Source organism: Sabethes cyaneus, chromosome 2, assembly GCF_943734655.1.
Source record: "Sabethes cyaneus chromosome 2, idSabCyanKW18_F2, whole genome shotgun sequence".
NCBI classification, from domain to species: Eukaryota; Metazoa; Arthropoda; class Insecta; order Diptera; family Culicidae; genus Sabethes; species Sabethes cyaneus.
In genome coordinates this window covers 215,605,895-215,621,816 of record NC_071354.1, presented here as the reverse complement: position 1 = coordinate 215,621,816, position 15,922 = coordinate 215,605,895, and the positions used below count along the sequence as shown (strand labels likewise).

The window sequence follows — 15,922 nt, the reverse complement described above, 5'->3', positions numbered from 1 at the left end:
CAATCGTACGTTTCGTTCGTATGTTTCGTTCTTTCTCTTATTATGCCTTGCTCTTCCTTCTTTTCTGTCACGTTCTGTTTTTATTGTTATCATATTTTGCTTCTCATTTTATTTTGTTTTCTGTTCTGTTTTTACTCGTTTTATGTTCTCATTGCTCAATTCTCCTGTTCCCATATTTTTTCGCCTTCTCTTTTCCCATTTTTATACCCCGTTTCTCCATTTTTATCTCGTTTTTCTCTCTTTATGTCTAGTTCATCCTCAATTTCTTTCTCGGTTTCTTCCTTTTCTTTAGGGGGTTTCCTTCGTTTCTTTCATTTTTCGATTCCGATCCTCCTTTTTCAGTGCAGTCTTTTCTTTTTTATGTCCCATATTTCCTCCCGATCTCTCATGTATCTTCTTGTCTTATTTTCGCGTCACTTTTTATTTGTTCTCTCGCGTTTTTTCTCTTTTCCTAACTCGATTGTCCAGTTTTTGTCACGTTTTCCTTCGTGCTCTTCTCCCCTTTTTTTCTCCTACCGTCTCATTTCCTCTATTTTTATTTAGAAATGCGGCACCAACTTTTCAAAAGGGTCAATCTGTAAAATATAAACAAACCGAGTGAGGGTTTTTTTCCTTATGCTAGTCCAGCAGAAAATAACCCTCACTCGGTTTGTTTACATTTTGCAGATTGACCCTTTTGAAAAGTTGGTGCCGAATTGATCAGCAAGAAAAAATGTTTCGAAAAATTTCTCGCACATGGAATAACAGAACAAACAGCCAGTAACGAATATTACGCAATTGCTTACCGTAATAGTGGTCTGCGAACTTCTGAATAAGGTACAGATATTTTTTTGTTTTGCATTGAATTTTACCACAGCACGCTAATGAGAATAATAAATTGTAAAACAGGGTAGTGTTCGGAAATTCAATATTTTTCGTTTCTAAACTCTCCTGTGGAAAAAAAACAATAACTTCTAAGAGCTTGTGGGCAATATTGTAAACGTATAGCAGAGAATAGACTTTTTTGCACACTCTTATCTAATCCTTTTTAATCCAAAAATTTTAAATTTTGTTTCTTTACTGCAAATATAAATGTCGATTATTTGAAAAGCCGAATTTCGAATTTCACCCAACCTCAGGAAATTCTTAAAACCTATCGTAATGTTTTCTTCACAGTACTGTACCCAGACTTGGATAACAACCCTATTTTCTATCTTCCAATCTAGATCTCTATCAGAAATCTAGATTGGACCCAGAAAATTAAATCCCGGTCAATCTATGCAAAGTAAAACTATAGCCGCGTTGGTAAGAAAATAGAACGACCGACGTTGGCATAAAAATTTTGCGTGCCTTGTGGCTTGGAGGACGAAATTTAAACATATAAACATTTCTGTGTGGTTTGCAGAAAAACACCACGGCGAGTTCTAGAGTCAGCCGCAATAGGCGCTAAAGAATTCTGTGCTGTGAGTACACAGCGCGCATTGGTAAGTGATTAAAGTGCGATTGTTGTTCTGAACTTGCCCGGGAAAATAACAGATAAGGAACTCACGCCCGGAGTGTAATTTGCCGGTTAGCAGAGTAGAAGAAAGCGATTTTCCCATGGCGAACTCGCCTAGGGAAATAGAGTAAGTGAGGAAATTTCCACGTTTCGGTAGCTTATGTTAAGACCCGCTGTATAGAGAAAACACAGCACAGGGAGATGCGTTTAGTTATTCGCGGCCGTTTCCCAAACATTCGAAATTCTCTTTTCGAAACTGGGTAGACATCCTGTGGCAGCACATGAAAAGTGAAATGTGATATGGAATGAATATTACAACAAACTAATACCATTGCCAGAATAATAACAGCTCAATCTTTATTGTTAACAACCGAGCATCCTATTGCCCCTTTAGCTTTCTCCCAAATGGCGTTTTATCGTTGGTCTTAAGGAAATAGTTTCCCTTGGCAGTTTTCGGACACGCAAATCCTAGCGGGATAGGATTTCCAGGACAAGCACCCGTATCCAGCGACAGAATGGAATTACACTTCGTAGCCAGTAAATTTTCCTCATTTCCCGGATAGACGGTTTCCGCGTAAAGTTCCCAAGCTCGAGCATGAGAGCAGGCTGGATTCAAGCAACCCGGCTGTACGGACACCACCCTGCAAGCAAATGCGTAAAAGTGTGTCAAAATCAATCGAAACAACATTAAAAATTAACATTACCCATTGGGATAGAAATCCACATCCCCGATTGGATCACGCTTTCCGAGAACTTTGGCGTTACTGTGAATAATATCGACGAAATCGGCATCGCCGCGAGATATTCCGCTCAAAGCTTCGCCTTCGTTGAAGCATGGATTCGCCGGGTCCAACCCGGTTATGCGTGGAACAGACCGGCCGGTCTTGTACTGAAATTGGCGTCCTGCAGTCCCGACAATGTGTGCCCCCAAGCTGTGTCCAATCAGATGTATGGATGATGACTGTACATAGTTTATCAACTCCTCCAAGCCCTGCGCCAAGCCTTTCCCCAGATCGTTCGTATTAAAAGCGGACCAAGTGTACAAAGTATCTACATAATCGGAAGTATCGATTACGACAAAATTATAGCCACCCCGCGCTTGATATGCTTTATAAATCGTATCGATCGCCTTGTTTAGTCCTTTGATATTCGTAGTCCAACCTGTTACCAGTATAACGGTCTCTGATGAATCATTAAAAAGTTCATGGCTCCACAGATCATCGGACTCCAGTAGAGGTATAGTAACGTTCTCCTTCTCCGTTAGCAAAACGTAGTTCATTTCCGTGATGTTGACAGAGTTCTCCGATTCTGTTGCGTTCGTCGATCCAGCTATGGAACCTACAATGATGAGAAAACTGCTATCTGTAAGTAATCCATCGAGATTGTTGGTGATGTTAACAAAATGCTTACAAATCTTGTTGATAGTAGCGGCCAGCGCTTCAAGTGGCACTCCAGCGATAGATTGTTTGCCAAAATCAAGCAGCTGCTCCGGTGAAAAGATCTCAGGAGTTTTCTCCACCAGACTTTTGGTGGCCTTACCAGCTACCTTAGCGGCATCGCCTGCCTTCTTTGCCAGGTCGTTAAAGTCGAAAGCTGTTGAGAAGCAAAGTGCTGATGATAGAAGTACTATCAGCGTTGCTTTGAATTTAGTCATCGTTTCTGCAATGTGAATCAAAGTGAAGTTGATTATATTAATTGTAGTTGTCTTGTCATACAAAAGTATTCCTATTAATTAAACAAAGACGCCAGGTTGTTGTTGCATATCTAAAACATGCAATCAAAGCATGTTTCAAACCTTAGCCATCAAAGGGTTTTCCTCATACACATGTGATTTGAGCTAGTTACTGCAACCGTCCGGGTAAAGATGATTCATTAAATGCATTTCAATGAGCTGAGCAGGGTGCACCGCGAGCACGCAAGTCTCAACAGAAACTTTCCTCGATTTCGTGTCGTAAGGAAACATTGTGATTCTCAATGTTGACGACATACAGGTAAAATACAAATGTAACTAACCCTGTCGGCTCTATCTTGTTACGGTTCGCTTTAGCCGCTTAACATTAATATGCGTGAGTAATTAAAGCAAGATATTGACTTTGATTGACGCAATAATTGATAACTCTATTTCCCCCAACATAGGATGGAAATTTTCCGTTATTAATTATTAATTGATTTGTCAGTAATATATAGAAACTGCAGATTATGATTCTGAAGTGTGTATAGCTAAATTCAGTACAATTAGACTATGCCATGACAAACCATGACATATTTTGCAAACTTATTCAAAACATGCTTGAAGTTGCCTCGTGGATTCGAACTATTTTACGACAGGACTACCATCAGTTACTATCACTGGCGTGTGTAGACATAAACAGATGGTGGGGCGGAAAAATCAAGTAATCGTAGTATGGTGAATTTATTTTTACGTTATTAATCTACTTAAAAACTTCGGACTCTCGTGTCCAGTTACATTTTTTTGCATTAAAGTCTATAAAGAATGCGGAAAACGTGTGCCAGCCTGGGCCCACAAATGGACTTAAAGTTTATTCAGAGCTGGGCTTAAAACTGAACTGGAAAATGAATTTGAGATTAGACATAAAATAGGATAAGGAATGAAACTAAACTTAAAATTGCACTATAAATGGTCGGTGGTAAATCATTGCTTCGAGAGGCACGATACGAGAAGCTTCTTTAATACGATCATCGGAGTCAGGAACCGGACCGTGCCAACTCCTGTTATGTGCAACGACAACGAGGTGAACCTGATTACCGAAAGATCGGAGGTGGCTACCATTTCGATGTATTATTGGATGGTGAACAAGACGGAGCGGTCTACAGAAACAAGATAACGATTGAGGATGATGGACAATCTGCAGATCCACCAACTTTGGACGAGGTTAGGAAAGCAGCGAGAGACCTGTAAAACGGCAAAGCGACTGGAAAGGACGGCATCCCTGCCGAACTTCTGAAAGTCGGGAGCGATCAGCTGTATTGTGCAATCCATCAGGTTGTACTAAAGGTATGGACTGAGGAGGAATTACCGACGGACTGGTTGGAAGGTCTCATATGCCCTATTTACAAAAAGGGCCATCGACTCGAATGCAGCAATTATCGAAGCATTACTCTTCTCAATTCTGCATACAAAATTCTCTCTCACATCCTGTTTCTCAGACTGAGGCCGTTGCAGGGAACCTTTGTTGGCGAGTTGGTACCTTACGACAGATCCAGCGATCAATTCTTGGCGGCATATTAGATGAAGGAGTGTGGCGCAGGCGCATGAATCATGAAATATTCCAGCTATATAAAGAAACGGATATTTTAAACCACCTAAAACACGGCAGGCTACAATGGACTGGCCACGTAGCAAGGATATCGGACGAGATATCAGCGAAAACAATATTCAGCAGAGAACCCGACAGAGGCAGACCCCGTACCCGTTGGATGAGCGCTGCTGACGAGGATGCTAGAACAGCGGGTATTACGGGCGACTGGAGAACGGCAGCCAGAGACCGAGTAATGTGGAGACGCCTCCCGAGTTCAGCAAGGATTCAATAAACGGATTGTCGCCGAAAAAGTAAAGTAAGTAAGTAGAATTTAATTGGAAAAGTTTTCTTTTTTATTTAATTTCACGTTTCGTATTCTACTAAGACGCCCCAAAAACTTCCGACTTAAAATGGGACATAAAATTGAACTTTAATTGGACCTTAAATTACACTTCAAATTAAACTTCCAATTGAAGTTGAAAGTAGACTTCAAATTCACATGATTTGGACTTAAATTTGGATCAACGGAAGCAAAGTAAGTTCAAACTTTGCTTGATTTTACTTCAAATTAAATTAAGAATTGTCCTTGAAATTGGAATTGTGATTGTATATGAAATTAGACTTGAAACTGGACTTGCATTTGGACTCGAAATCTTACTTGAAAATGGCCATAAACAGTCATTAGAGAAAAAATAATTAACCCTCTAACGGGTAAGACCGTCTGTAGACGGCCTTCGCTTTTGGAGCTCCAGAGCCACATACGAAATTTGTCTTGAATTGACAATATGAGAAATATGTTCAGAACAAATTTCCTGATATGTTGATACTAATATCACAAGATTCTGACCATGCGTTCAAAAGTTATCATATTTCAAAAACAAGAATCCCAAAAAATTCGGAAAAAGTTATGGTGCGAATATTCTCTTTTTTACGTTTGAAGAAAAAGGACATCTAGAACAGAATGTTCGATCTCAAATTTTTCCTATGAGTAATTTACATCCTTTTTTTCAATTTTGTGATATATTTGAACTGAAAAATTTTGTGAATAGAGCGTTAGGCATGAAAAACTAAGAAGAGATATTGGACTATTTCATACCTAGCGGTCCTCCAGATAAATATTTTCCCATGAAAATCAACACTCGAGCTTCTTTTGTTGAGTGTACTTTCATGATAAAGTAATCATTTGCTCGATCGCATCGTTTTTATGATGTTGCCCGTTAGAGGGTTAAACGAGAACCATCCAGTCCACTTGATTCTCAAGGTTCTTTGCAGAACAAAACCTTGCAATGCTTTACTTAAAAATTAAAAGAGTTGAAATTACCCAAGCAAGTTTCATTGTACTCTTATGGCGGTGTTCGGGACCAGTTTTGGTCTTAAATGCCATCATAAGAGTATAATAAAACCCAAATTGTTACTTGGGTCAATAATAAGAAATTCTAACTTGCTTAGCAATAATTGTGTTTGACAAAAGTGTAAGTTTCAGTAGTAAGAGTAACAAAAGTCATTAAAAGTAAACTTGTGCCGTTATAAACGAATTAAGGATATTGGAAAATTTTACAATATTTCCAAGAAAGAAATCAAAAAAAAAAAAGTTGCAAAAGCTTCCGTTCCGTAGTCAAACTAATATATTAATCTCTTTGCTTTGCTATTCAATTTCTCAGTTGTATTACTGTCCTTCTTCATTGAAACAAAGTTGAAACTTCTGAACAAGTATAAGTTTTTATTCGCTTCAATACCCAAATACGTTGAGTCGTCTCAGCGAAACGACAAATCAAATTGGCAAAACTACTCGTAGGGTATGTTGCTGCTTCGTCGTAATTGCCTATTCCCGTCCTATCTTTTATGTCAAAATACGATTCGTTAGAACTCGTTGAACAAAGACACTTAATAACACAAATTATTAAAAATATCACCATTTTTATGACACACAATGCAAAACTAGTTATTCCCTAATATTTTAGTTTGTTGTCTATCATACGCGATCAATCAAAGTGAGCTGAGATCTATTTAAATGATTTTTATCATTAAAGAAGTCCTATCAGACAAATTTGCTACGTTTTTTCGGGCGACGAAGAAGAAAATGTCGACTAATCGTTTCAATTTCCATCATTCATAAATGGAAATAACTTACGCAAGGCATTGTCGTTATTCTACAGCCAGCAAAACTTGCCTGACCTGCAGAAATTTTGCAGAATAACATTTGTCATGCCGTCCTACACAAATACACGCGCGTTAGCTTCGTAAAAATTGTTGTGATTTTTACTTCGGACGATGAACAATTTTGATGGACGGATTTTAAAACGGTTCGACGAATTTAAGAAATAAAGTCAGTTGCGTAATTTCAATAATCGCTTTTCAGTGATTTCACGAATCGGAAGGTAAGTGTGTTTTAGCCAAATCAGCACAAGAACTTTTGGAGTATTCATTAAATCCATCCAACAAATGAGGAAAATTAGAATGGCTTTACTTACTACGACGGGAATTAGAAATAAACCCTAATAAATAAGCCGAACGAAACTAAGGTTCGTCAGAATACATAACGAAGGTGAATATTTCCATCATTAATTAAGCAGTGCAATGAAAATATCGCTAGATAAGACTAGATGTATTTACACTTTATCAGGCTAAACTCTACACCTGAGTCTCTTGTGAATGAGAAATCCTTGTTAGTTCCTAAAATACGTACTAGCAGTTTTGCGAGCCTAAAGCAGTTTTGGAGACCTCCTTCGCCAAGGGGCCAAACAGTTTAAAAAAAAGTTGAATTTTTAGCAAACTTTGACATCTATATCATGTGACCATGAACGTACACTTTTTATACGAACTACTATAAAACTGCACTAGAAAAATGCTTTTCATACAATAGATAACAATTTACTCTTCAGTTAGGTAATACCTGACGCAGAATATTGATTAATTACTAGCAGTTCGTCCTGGTTACTCCGACTCTGGACTTGGGGTATAATTAGTCACATGCATCCCTGTTCGTTTATTCTACTGACTGATTCTAACTGATTATGTGATTTGTTTTCCTTCGGCTGTCAGTAATGATTTTGTAATTGTTTTCACACAGATTTCCTCAACGGCACATTTTCGAAACGCATTGTTCCCGATAGCATGCTTTCAGTCATGATTAGCACGCGCAGTTTGATTCGATCTTTCCGTTTTGACGGTACCACCTCAGTCAAGCATAATTTCAAAAGTCATAAATGAATCACTCATAAAGTTAGGTATAACCAGCCCAACACTGCTTTCAGCGCCACTTGATTTACAGTCCAATTGTATTAAATGATGCTCAATAACTTGTATTTTTTCTTCAATTATGTTGTGATGCTCTCAAACTCACCTATTCTTTATCGGAAAAGCAAACTACTAGAAAAAAACTGTCTCAGTTCAATCTAAAACCACAACACACTTAAAACTTTTCCGCGTTAAGATCCTCAACCTCAGGTGTTATCCGTCTGGATTATCGAATCGCACTATTCTATCGTCTGGGAAAATATTAAATTTTATACCCATTATTCTACAATGAAATTTTGCGTCGCTCGATTCGCATTAGAATAGAATGCAGCTGACTGACATGACGGCGTAAGATGTTGGCGCTACTTGGCGACGACGTCGTCGTCGTCGTCGTTTTTTAATCGTCCGGCTCGAATATCGGCGGTTTTACGCGCCAATGAAAAACAATAGCTTATATACTTTCACGTGGGTTGTTTCTCACGTTCATATGTTCTGAATCATAAGATTTAAACTGAGTAAATTATATGCTTTGCTCTAATAATCACTTAAACGTAGGTATATATAATATGTTCGATCAACCCTAGGACTCCGTGACGTTTTAAGAATAAAGATATATTTACGATGGCAGCAGCTTTTGCTGGAATTTCGAATCGAATTGCTTATAGAATTCATAAGTTACTTCCATTCGATGACTATATTTCTCGATCTGTTTGAAAAGCGCTCACGGCGGCGGCGGCGGCGGTACCACACAGAACTTAAACGGAGTGTCACGTTGTCATTAAATTCACTCGGCAATTCATTATTCGTCCGCACGAGATCACAAATGCCGTAGCAATGCTAACCAGTTAGCTAGCTACTTGAAAGTGCAGTTGCTGCTAGTTGCTACCGGTTTACAGGAAACGCATTACAACGGAACGAACTTGCTTGGAATGAAATGTTATTAAAAGCGATTTCAAATTAACCAAAAGGTTGGATCAATTGATCAAAATATATGCTTCCTTTAAATCGGTCTTGATAAAAAGGAAGAGAAATGGGCAATACCTTACTACCTCCAGCTCCACTAGACTTCAAACGTAACTGTTGATCAAGATATGTTCGATCACGTAATTATTCAGAGCGCTTAGATAAATGAAGTTCGGTAGGTTGGCCTACAGTTAACATTTGATAATTTAGAATGGAAAAAATGTTTTTTTGTGAGTAATTCATTAAAATGAATATTTCTCCAGACGTGTGCCGAGTTTTAAAATCTTAACATTGTAATTTTTCAATTTCGATCGAAATTCTTATGTTGATCAAGATTAGAGCTTAGTGAGATAGAAATTCTGTCAGAAGAGATGCCCTTTTGCTTCTAAAGCTTTCTTCCGATTCAGAAGCGAAATCTTACTGTTACTTTCAGTTCGATAAAAAGTAACATAATTATGCAATTTTATGTCGAATAGATATAGAATATTTAGTTTGGAACAGAAATCATGATTGCAGAAACCTGTTTTTTTTAACCAAATACAGTGATGGACAAAAGTGTAAGACTATATAAATAAAAAGTAAAAGTTTTCTTTACTTACTTTACTTTAATTAAATGAGCAAATATCATTAAAGTAATTTACGTTACGTTAAGTACAGTTGATTGAATAAAAATATACAGATTTTTTAGCGACTTAGGTAGCCTTTTTAGGTTACCGTTCACATTTTTCAATATAACTTCTCAGTCTCATTCTCATTAGAGATTCGAGCCCTTTAATATGCATTGATATGACCAGCTTGCGTGCATGTGCGTCCTATTGTCGAAATATGCCTTCTATGTTCGACAGAATGTTTTTTTTTATTTGTGCGGATTAACTGTTTTATCAATCACTGTATACTAATAGAATTGATATCGGCAAAAACCCATCTTCTTTTGTACCTCTGCAGCATGCAGTACTGTGAGGGAGTTCCCCCGTTAAAACTTCCAAATCACCCATATATCATTAAGCATTCATCTGAGACACCATAGAACTGAAATACAATATTAATTAGATTCTATTCAGCTGTATTTACTCTGCAGTCTGAGTTTGTTATTTCATCAATTGAAATTCCGCGAACGTGGATCGAATGTTTCGACCGAAACTTCATTTACAACACTAAGAAGGTAGTAGGGGAACTGTGGGTAAGACGAACAGGTTAAGAAGAACAGCTAATATAATACAGAGAACTTATGATTTATAAAACCTAAATACAGTTTACTTCAGTTCAACATATTGTTTTCAAAAGGAGCTAGTGAAATATTTAACAAAAAACGTTTTTCAATGTGTATTTTGAGTTTTAAAAATGGTCCGAAAAAGTGAACTTTTTTAGTGCTGCGGGTGAAACGGACAATGTGTGGGGGTAAGATGGACAGGTATTGTGAATCGCCCCAACTGAGCGCATATTATTATTTTTGACCCTTAACAAATTGAATACACTCAAGTACTTTTTTTACACGGTTTAGTTTTTTGAGTATTAAGAACGGGGTAACTTAGAGACCATTCATTTATTTCTCAATACATTTGTGAGTAGCTCAACATTCCTCACGTAGATTGTAAATAGTTCCTTAGCTGCACCGTTTTCGAGTAATCGAAAAAAACAAACTGTGTAAAAAAAGACTTGAGTGTACGTAAAATATGGTGATGTAGCGTGCAAAAAATGAAGGGGGCAGTCCACCCCCTCCCACTAGAGGCAGCCAATAGAAAGTTGTTTGGCAGCGGCAATATGAACAAGCATTCCAGAAACTGTTTCATGCCTGGCCGCTGCTGATTTGTTTGAAGTTCACGTTTTCCGGTTATATTTTCATTTATATGCTTGAGATATCACTAAGAAGCAAAATCAACAATTTTAATATAACATGTTCACTGACCATCTTACCCACACTAGCAGTTGTCCATTTCACCCCATCATTATTCATTTTTTGAAAGCGTTCACAATTTTTCATACGCAAATGAAATTACGTATTATTTCAATGCAGACGTTACTTGAAAAGGTATTAAATCGAAATACTTCATGCTATGGGCAACATTTTGGAATTAAACCACTCAAAAAGCTTAATTCCGACGGAAAAAAAGTTACATCCAAACGCAGAATCATGTCCAATATTTAGTTTTTTGTACTTTATCAAAATTGGAAAGTTTTAAATGATGATTGAAACGTTCAGACATCATGAGATAGCAAGCTGGTTGGATTCCCATCAAAACATTTACGAATTTTAATGCTTAACTGGTAGAATCAACCACCTGTCCGTCTTACCCACCCTGTTCGTCTTACCCACAGTTCCCCTACGCTACGCATATGTTTTGGAAACTGCACTACAACTGAGTTTTTTGAAAATGGTTATTGGCATTTTGGCCGAAGGGTCTCGAAATTTTATGTGTGCGGAATGAAAACAATATTTAAAAACTCGACGTCATCGATTTCGTTGAAATATCGGAAAATCATTGTAGTGCATAACTCTTGAACAGAGCTATAACAATATTTTATGAAAACTCGCCTACATTTAGATCCAAGAAAAATAATACGAAAAAAAATTTAAACAGCATTCGGTAATTCCTAATCTTTTATTGTTATAAAAATAACATTTTTCTTTTCCGTTTGGTTTAAGAATTATGAATTTTTGAAATATGTTCGATGTCAAAGAAAATTCTGAGAATATCCACATAACAAGAGAACGTAGAACAACTACTAATTTGCCCGGAGATACGTCACTTCTGTAACAAGTTCTAGCTCTGTGCCTGATTTGCAACTGAACCCTACCAATCCACTGCTGATTTGTTACCAGAACGTACGTGGATTGCGGACCAATATATGTATATTTTATTGCTACGACAAAAACGGATTTTAATATGATGGTTTTAACGGAAACCTGACTTGCGGCACAGAGTTACTCGCAATAGTTATCCGGAAGCGCTTTTTCCGCATTTAGACGTAATCGAATACGGTGGAGATCAGAAAATCCAGTGGCGGAGCTGTGTTGATCGCCGTCTCTAACAAGCTGAGGCGCTCCATCGACTCCTACCCGATTTAAGAAACACTCGAGCAACCAATTGCTCAGGGTAGATAAATCGGCAGACGGCACCAGTTTGATGATATTTCAATTTCAGTCTGGACACGGCAAAGGAGGTAAAGTTAAAGTCCCGTTCAATTCGTGCTCGTGTCGCCTGTTCCCATAGTTAAACCGTTCGATGCGAAAGAGAAATAGCGCTGAATGCGTTATTTAGCATTTAACTGTACCATCTATTTATAGCATTTGTGATAGGACACTACTGCAATATTCTTGGGATATGGCGGTTCGGTTTGGAGTAAGAATACTAGATGTGGTCCTCGTAACGTGTCGTTCTCGACTATATTGTACTGAAATATTTCTTCCTATGCTATGTGTCGTACGTTGTACGCTATGCGCTGTGTCAGCGTATAATTGTCACCGTTCGACGCGGTACAGTCCGTTTACGCTTATACAGCATAACCGATCCGCGTCGCGCTGAACCATTTCAATCATGAGCGTCCACCACACGCCCTATTTACATTTTTTAAAAATTGTTATCTATAGTTAAGAATTTTTAAACTAAACAAGGAAATATGAACTAGGATTTATATAATGCGTATTATTCCCATGTAATTTGAAAGAACTCATTATGAAACAATCGTCCACCACACGTCCTATTGTTTCAAATTATATGTATTATTATATTCATTCCTTATAACTTTTTATTCTATTTTTATGTATTATATCCTCTTTACCATTGATCTCTACCCTTATATTTGGGTCTATGTCCTCTACTACTCTGTATGGACCTATAAATTTATTGTCCAATTTTTTACCTATTTCATTTTTAATTAGGACTAAGTCATCTTTGTTATAACATTTTGGTACAATGTTTAAGTTATTTTTCATTGTTCTTTTCATCTTGCTAGAAAGAAGGTTTTCTCTTATTTCTTGATGGCATACTTGTAACTTTAACGTCAATTGCTTGCTATAGTTGTCTATGTCATAAATAGGCACTGGATTATCATTTGTTAAATTTGAAGGCATGTTACTATTTTTTCCGAATACTAAATAAAAAGGTGTGTATCCAGTGTTAGTGTGAACGGTATTGTTATATGCGAATGTGTAAAATGGTATCCAATGTACCCAAGAAAATAATTTTTCGTTACAATAGATGCGTAAAAAGTTTCCTAAACATTTGTGTGTGTTCTCCAAAGAACCTATAGTTTCATGATGGTAAGCTGTAGAATTTAGTTTTTGAATATTCAATAATTTGGCAATGGATGTAAACAAACTCGACATAAACTCTGTTCCTCTATCCGACGCAATTCGTTGTGGAACACCATATTTTAAAATAACATGCTCCACGAATGCTTTAGCTACTGTCTCTGTTGACTTGTTAGGTATCGGTGTTGCGGTTATAAATTTTGTTAACTCGCATTGCGTTGTTAGTATATATTCGTATCCATTGGTAGGTATCAAAGGACCAACCAAATCTACGTAGATTTTTTCAAATGCTGTGCTTGCTGTTGTCGTAATGATCATTGGAGTTTTTCCGCATCCTCCAACTTTTGATATCTGGCATTGCTTGCATTTTTTAATGAAATTCTCTACATCGCATTTCATGTTTTTCCAAAAATATCTTTTGCTTATAGTTGCAAGTGTGCGTCTAATACCCGCATGTCCCGCTGTCGGTAATATATGGTAGTCGTTTAGTATTAAAAGCTTTGACCTTTCGTCTGTTACTTCTTCTATTTGCTCTCCGATTTTTATTAAAATTGGTAATGTTTTTACTGATGATGGTCGACCATATATCTGTAGTTCTTCATATTTTTTAATGACGTCATATGTCTCCTTATTATTTTTGATGATTATATATTTTATATTATTAATTTTTGAATATTCCGCCACCTTCGACAACATTGCCCGTAGGTCAATTTGTGTCCTTTTGAGGGGAATTTCAATTACATCTGTGGAGATTTGCATGCTTTTTATGTTATCTTTCATTACCATTTTAACGTATTTGTCTTGTTTAGACGAAGGTTGATCAGTCCTATCGTCATTCGCTTTTTCGCCTTTAAGTTTCGAAGCTCTGGTAACGACTAGAACAGTTTTTCCATGAAGTGTTTTCAGGTCTTGAATCGAAATGCGTGACAACGCGTCCGCTATCACATTCTCGCTTCCTTTCCTGAAAGTTACTTCAAAATCATATTCTTCTAAAGCTAACCTGAATTTTGTTAATCTGCTGGAGGGGTCAGCTAAAGTAAAAAGGTAAACTAATGGTCTATGGTCACTGTAGACTTCAAATCTTCTTCCATACAGGTATGGTCGAAAATGCTTGATAGCCCACACCATAGCCAATAACTCCTTTTCTATCGTACTGTAATTTGATTCGGCTTTATTCAGAGTCTTGCTGGCATATGCAACCGGTTTGCCGTTGCTATTAGATAGCACAGCACCAATCGCATATCCAGACGCATCCGTATGTAAGTTGAATTTGTTGGTCTCCGTTAGATCCGGGTAATCCAGTACTGGTGGATTTATAAAACATTGTTTTAAATTCTCGAATGAGTTGTGGCATTCGCTACTCCATTCAAACTTTACACCCTTTCTGGTCAACTTGTTTAACGGTGTGCAAAGCCTAGCAAAGTCTTTTATGTGCTTCCGATAGTAATTTGCGAAAGCAACGAATCGCTTGACTTCATCCGCAGTGGAAGGGATCGGCCATTTTTTCACTGCTTCGATTTTAGCAGGATCAGGCCTGATGCCTTCAGCAGATATGTAATGTCCCAGGTATACTAAATTTTCTTGCAAAAAATTGCATTTTTCGGGGTTTAGTTTTAAATTTACCTCTCGCAATCTTCGGAAAACGTTCGAGAGATTTTTGTTATGCTCTTCTAGATTTCTACCAAATATGATGAGATCATCCAATATACTAAACACTTCTCTCCATTAAGACCTGCCATCGCTATGGTCATTAGTCTTGAAAATGATGCTGGGCTTATTTTTAGTCCCATTGGAAGCCTTGTCATCTGATATTGTCCAGACGACGTCGAGAAAGCTGTTAGTGGCCTATCCTCTTGCTTCAAATTGCATTGGTAGTACCCTTGGGACAAGTCTAAATGCGAAAAGTACTTCGCTCCTGCCAATGAGTCTATGACCTCCTCTATATTTGGGAGTGGAAATGTATCGTTCTCAAGAACATTGTTAAGTTTCCGATAATCAACAACCAACCTCCATTTCTTTTTGTCATTCGCCGACTTTTTTGGCACTAGTAAAATTGGGCTATTCCATTCGGAACTAGTCTTTTCAATGACTCCATCTGACATCATCCTATCAATCTGGTCATTTATTTCCCTTTTTTGCGCCAGGGGAAGGCGATATTGTTTAGAAAATATTGGAGTTGTGCCATCCTTTATTTTAATACTGGATGTGTACTTATCCGTTACTGTTAATTTATCGTCTTTCAAGCAAAACACATCAGCGTATTTTAAGCATAGCCTCTGCATCTCTGCCTGATCTTGTTTTGTCAAATGTTTCAAGTTCAACTCATTTAAAAGTTTACTTGCTCTATTAGTATCGTATTTTGGCAGTTTAATTTTTCCTACCACATTGTAATCCCTTAGATCCCTTGTTTCAATATTTTTTGTTTCAATGCAAATTTCCTTATTTGCTATATTAATAATTCTTACGGGTAATTTCCCTTCTTTTGGAACTGATATTGAATTTGCTATGAAAACATGTGGCATTATTTCTTGTTGTAGTACCACACAAGTACCCGTCACACCGGTATCAACGTACCTTACCACCTCAGTACGAGCCGGTATAATGTAGCATGTTTCAGTTTTTGGTTGTTGCAATCTCATCTCCATACCCACAAAATCAACAATGGCTCCAAATTCTCTCAAAAAATCTGTGCCAATCAAGCCGTTAACTGCATCCGGCAAGCTCTCTATAATA

The 15,922-nt window shown here is 37.4% G+C and overlaps 1 protein-coding gene across 1 annotated transcript; it reads right to left on the bottom strand.

The window, feature by feature from the left end:
• Positions 1–1,803: 1,803 nt before the first annotated feature.
• Positions 1,804–8,285, bottom strand: LOC128734134 (vitellogenin-1-like). The gene is made up of 4 exons (XM_053828166.1): positions 8,081–8,285; positions 2,888–3,136; positions 2,182–2,815; positions 1,804–2,118 (listed from the first exon to the last, which is right to left on the bottom strand). The coding sequence occupies exons 2-4, from the start codon at positions 3,129–3,131 to the stop codon at positions 1,857–1,859; spliced, it is 1,140 nt and encodes a 379-aa protein (XP_053684141.1). The 5' UTR covers positions 3,132–3,136; positions 8,081–8,285; the 3' UTR covers positions 1,804–1,856.
• Positions 8,286–15,922: the final 7,637 nt, after the last annotated feature.